This window comes from Camelina sativa, chromosome 7 (assembly GCF_000633955.1).
Source record: "Camelina sativa cultivar DH55 chromosome 7, Cs, whole genome shotgun sequence".
NCBI classification, from domain to species: Eukaryota; Viridiplantae; Streptophyta; class Magnoliopsida; order Brassicales; family Brassicaceae; genus Camelina; species Camelina sativa.
In genome coordinates, this window is record NC_025691.1 from 21,228,314 (window position 1) to 21,233,247 (window position 4,934).

The following is a 4,934-nucleotide window of genomic DNA, read 5'->3' on the forward strand; positions in this document are numbered from 1 at the left end:
AACTGTAAATGCACGTAGAGGAGAAGATAAAACCATGAATCATGGCTATTTTGCAATTGCAAGATAAGGTTTCTAGTTTTTGTAGTTGCAGTTTCGTAGACAAACGACGACATCTCTCAGCAAAAACTAGACAGAAGATAAATGAGAATAATACCAGTATAATGTTTTTTACATCTATTTGTATTTGTAACATAGAAGAGATTACCTTTTAATAAATCTCACTTGGAAGACCCGTCCAAAATCCTAAACTGGATTTGAATTGAACCAAGCCTAAACCAACAAGAAAACCGAACCGAAATTTAAATTTAACATGTGTCAGTGTCTGTATAAAAATAAGCTAACACGTGTTCTTGGAGCAAAGCAACCTTCGGACACAGTTTTCAATTCACAGCAAGTTGGATCGATCACACTCATCTCAGTCTCCAACCATCTTCATCAATTTTGATTCTTCAAATTCTTGAATCTTCCATCGATTGAAACCCTAGATTTCTGCTGCAATTGAGAGTGTATAAAAAAATGGAGGGTTCGTCGACGATGATGGCAAGGAAGACATGGGAACTCGAGAACAACATTACAACAGTAGACCAACTTGATTCAACCTCTGACACTATCTTCTACTACGACGATACTGCGCAGAGTAGGTTCCAGCAGGAGAAACCATGGGCCAATGATCCTCACTACTTCAAGCGAGTTAAGATCTCGGCGCTCGCTCTTCTTAAGATGGTGGTCCACGCTCGCTCTGGTGGCACTATTGAAATCATGGGTCTTATGCAAGGTAAGACCGATGGTGACGCTATCATTGTTATGGATGCTTTTGCTTTGCCTGTGGAAGGTACTGAGACTAGGGTTAATGCTCAGGCTGATGCCTATGAGTACATGGTTGAGTATTCTCAGACCAACAAGCTCGTAAGTGTGTCTCATCTCCTACCTACTTTGATTCCATCTGTTGTAGTTGAATGGTCTAGGGATTTAATCTGTTCGTATGGGTTTCGAGAAGATGTAAAGTTTTGATTTTTGTTCGTTTTAAGTATCTACAAGTCAAAACAGTTTGATGGATTTTAACTTCACTTTATATAAAGGCTGGGCGGTTGGAGAATGTTGTTGGATGGTATCACTCCCACCCTGGATATGGATGCTGGCTCTCGGGTATTGACGTTTCTACGCAGAGGCTTAACCAACAGTATCAAGAGCCTTTTTTAGCTGTTGTTATTGATCCAACAAGGACTGTTTCAGCTGGTAAGGTTGAGATTGGAGCATTCAGAACATATTCAGAAGGATATAAGCCTCCAGATGAACCTGTTTCCGAGTATCAAACTATTCCTTTAAATAAAATCGAGGACTTTGGTGTTCACTGCAAACAGGTATCACCTATTTCTTGATTTTCCTCATTGGAAGCTCCCAAGAAGATTCTTACGTTTGACTTTTTGTTCTGGCAGTACTATTCATTGGATATCACTTATTTCAAGTCATCTCTTGATAGTCACCTTCTGGATCTCCTATGGAACAAGTACTGGGTGAACACTCTTTCTTCTTCCCCACTGCTGGGCAATGGAGACTATGTTGCCGGACAAATATCAGACTTGGGTAAACTTTTTTTATAGCGTAGGAGAAAAATATAATTCTCTCTCTCTCTCTCTCTCTCTCTCTCGTCATGTCTGCATAAAAGGTCATGTGTTCTAATCGTTTCTTGATTGTTACAATTGAAGCTGAAAAGCTTGAGCAAGCGGAGAGTCATCTGAATCATTCTCGCTTTGGAGGAATTGTTCCGTCATCCCTTCATAGGAAAAAAGAGGTATGTGCAAGTGGTTCATCAAATATTAATTGCTCTGCCTTTCACATCCCACTTCTCTGGGTTTTTACCTCTCTAGAACCTCTACGTATAGCTACTAAGATGATAGCTCTTCAACTTTTCTGGTTATTAGTGGTGATTTGTTTAGTTGAGAGGAGAAAATGTTGTCGAAGTTTAAACAGATAAAAATAGAACATTGGAGAATGTTAATGGGTGTTGTGTATAATTAAAATGATATATTCACGCACTTATGTCTTGCGTTAAAGATCTTGCTTGACGTGTGTTCTGGATCATTTTCAGGATGAGACACAACTAACTAAGATAACTAGGGATAGCTCAAAGATTACTGTGGAACAGGTCCATGGACTAATGTCGCAGGTTAGTAAATCTTGAAACATAATGGTGTTATGGCTTTCCCTTAAGATTGATGGATCTCACAGATTCAAATCCGTCAATGTTGTATAGGTGATCAAAGATGTATTATTCAACTCAGTGCGTCAGTCCAACAACAAATCTCCCAATGACTTGTCGGATACAGAGCCTATGATTACATCTTGAAGTTGTTATTCTTTCGGTCTCTAGTTTTGGATTTGAGCCATCGTTTGTTGTTATGTAGTTGTCATTTCATGTGTGTGTGTCTTTTTTTTTTCTGTTGTGTAAAGAGTTTTAAGGCAAATGAGAATGAATTAGATCTAGTAATACAGAAGAAAATTTTGGTCAATGTTGTCCTTGACCAAAATTGCAAACACTTGTTTCATCCACCAGACCACCACCAATGGGTTCATTTCGCATCTGGATAGAATGGCTTCAAGTAAGTTTTCAAATTGTGTAGTAAAACTCTTTTGGATTCAGGAATTAATGTTTTAAAAAGTAAAACGTTATTGGTAGGAGAGGATGAATGTGAGAGGAGAAAGAGGAAGGACACGTCAACAACATTGCATCTGCAAAAACTTGATTTTGCATATGGACCTATATGACTACTAAACTCTGTCTAATCTTGTTTAACAATATGGTCATTGAAAATCAAAATCTTCGTTGTTCACTTTTCTTCTTAGTTCTTATACTCATAATTCGCACTGCTCTCTTCTCCCCAATTCCCTCCCTTGTTTTTGTTTAGCTTAGAGGCAAGGCAAGAATAATAACTTACAGCTTTCAAACACTAGACAGTGCCATGTATAAAACACTTTTTTGAGGCTGCCCTGACTTAACCTATAAGGGGGGGGCGCCTGGAAAATGTTGTTGGATGACATCACTTCTACACAAGATATATCAGGAGCCATTTATAGCTGTTGATAATGAATCCCACAAGGACTGTTTCAGCTAAAATAACTTTTGAGAGCGGTCCATCCAGAAATTTGTAGCTGTTGATATTGATCTCACAAGAACTGTTTCAGCTTAAATAAGTTTGAGAGTGATACATTCAGAATGAATTAAAATTGAACAATCAATGATACATAAAATTGGATTAAGGAACCGTCGACATTGGTTAGTTTGATATTTTTATATGAGAATAAAGACATAAAAGACGAAACCAGAAAGAAAGCAATAATTTAAGACTTACAAAAGTAAAGTGGTGCGTGGTGGTGTTTTGCCACGGTACGCCTCCTCTCTCCAAAAGCAAAGTTTTTTTTTTTTTTTTTTTTGTTTCAGCAGCAAACAGAAACAGAAATGGCGCAAAGAGTGGGAGGATTGAAAAGAGTGAAACTTTCATCTGCAACTCCAGATTTTCCAATTGTTTTCCGTTTGGATGGTGGAGCTCGTGTTCATCGACGTTACTCTTTCTTGAGAAATTGTTCTTCTAATCGAAAGCCTAGACTCCGAATTGCTGCCCAGAAGAAATGGAAACTGAACGATATCGACCCAAGTAAGACCTTCCTCTTCCTCGAGTTATTAGAGTTATGTACGAATCTTTTGGAACATAAAACTCAGAAACAGCTGCTAGGATTTGATTTAAGTTTTTGTTTTTGTTTGTATGGCAGATGCGGTGCAAGAACGATTTAGTCGGTGGGTGTCTAAATCTCAGAAGCTTTTGAGTGATGTAACCTCTCCGTTGAAGAAAAAAGGTCAGAGTCTTAAGGTAGAGCTTGAGGATCAACATGATGTTGAAGACTTGGAGGAGCTCCTTACAGTTGAGCAAACTGTTCTAAGTGATACACCTAAAGGATCTCTTTCTTTTGATGCTATTATCTCCATCGAACAGTTTAGCAGGGGAGTGAGAACCAATATATAAAAAAAAAAAAAAACAGAATCATCTTCTGACTTGTTGTTGCTTCAAAAGTATTCATTTTTATTTGACCCTTTTTGATATATGGCAGGATGAATGGGATAACTGGGAAGAAAATGCAAGATATATTTGAAACACTTGTTCCTCCAGCTTTATCTACAGATGCTCGGTACCTTGTAGAATATTGCTGTTTCAGGTTTTTATCCAGGGACAGCTCAGAGTTTCATCCGTCTCTCAAGGTATCTTGGAGTTATGGATGCTTTATACGAATTCTCTCTTGAGTTTTTAGTTGCTGGATTGGAGAGTTCTTAAACCCATTTGAAAGAAGATAAACCAAAATGCCTCCAATAACGTCAACAGTGACCTTCTTACAATCTTTTATTTGGTTTCTGAACCGGTGAAGCATGTTTCTTTGTAGCAACCTGCATTCCAGAGACTAATTTTCATAACAATGCTTGCGTGGGCTAATCCATACTGCAAGGAAAGAAATGCACGCAGTGATGCCTCAGAGAGACCTTTGTTTCAGGTATTTCTTAAATCTTTTGGCTTTTTATGAGGACAAAGGTTCCGTATTCCAGAACTGAATCTTATTGTTTCTCTGAAGGTTGGTAGTGGTAATAGTAGTATAAACAAACAAAGTTTGTAAATTCAGTTAGTATCCTGCTCTTTGGGAAACTATGATTGAAATGCTGATGAAAGGTTACTGGTGTTGAAGGGACGGTTTGTTGGGGAAGAGGCATTTGTTCGTATTGCTCCAGCAATTTCAGGCTTGGCTGATAGGGCTACTGTACATAACCTTTTCAAAGCTCTATCTGCTGCCACTGATCAAAAAGGCATTTCTTTGGAGACTTGGCTATCTTACATCCAGGAACTTGTCAAGTGAGTATGACATTTGCATTAATAACTTATCTTTTTGATAAA

At 38.2% G+C, this 4,934-nt stretch overlaps 3 protein-coding genes across 3 annotated transcripts in view; all 3 read left to right on the forward strand.

The window, feature by feature from the left end:
• LOC109125479 (COP9 signalosome complex subunit 5a-like) overlaps window positions 1-67 on the forward strand; it is a 6,335-nt gene extending 6,268 nt beyond the window's left edge. The window contains exon 2 of the mRNA XM_019227114.1: window positions 19-67. Within this exon, the coding sequence (XP_019082659.1) occupies window positions 19-67 (49 nt within the window). The remainder of the gene's footprint in view (window positions 1-18) is intronic.
• On the forward strand, window positions 369-2,580 carry LOC104701787 (COP9 signalosome complex subunit 5a-like). Its single transcript, XM_010417529.2, has 6 exons — window positions 369-906; window positions 1,080-1,361; window positions 1,437-1,584; window positions 1,707-1,792; window positions 2,090-2,167; window positions 2,255-2,580. Exons 1-6 carry the CDS (start codon window positions 517-519, stop codon window positions 2,345-2,347), a joined length of 1,077 nt encoding a protein of 358 aa, XP_010415831.1. The 5' UTR covers window positions 369-516; the 3' UTR covers window positions 2,348-2,580.
• LOC109124718 overlaps window positions 3,375-4,934 on the forward strand; it is a 10,201-nt gene continuing 8,641 nt past the window's right edge. Inside the window, exons 1-5 of the mRNA XM_010417530.2 lie at window positions 3,375-3,653; window positions 3,769-3,997; window positions 4,105-4,252; window positions 4,432-4,539; window positions 4,729-4,892. Of these exons, the coding sequence (XP_010415832.1) occupies window positions 3,458-3,653; window positions 3,769-3,997; window positions 4,105-4,252; window positions 4,432-4,539; window positions 4,729-4,892 (845 nt within the window). The 5' untranslated portion in view covers window positions 3,375-3,457. The remainder of the gene's footprint in view (window positions 3,654-3,768; window positions 3,998-4,104; window positions 4,253-4,431; window positions 4,540-4,728; window positions 4,893-4,934) is intronic.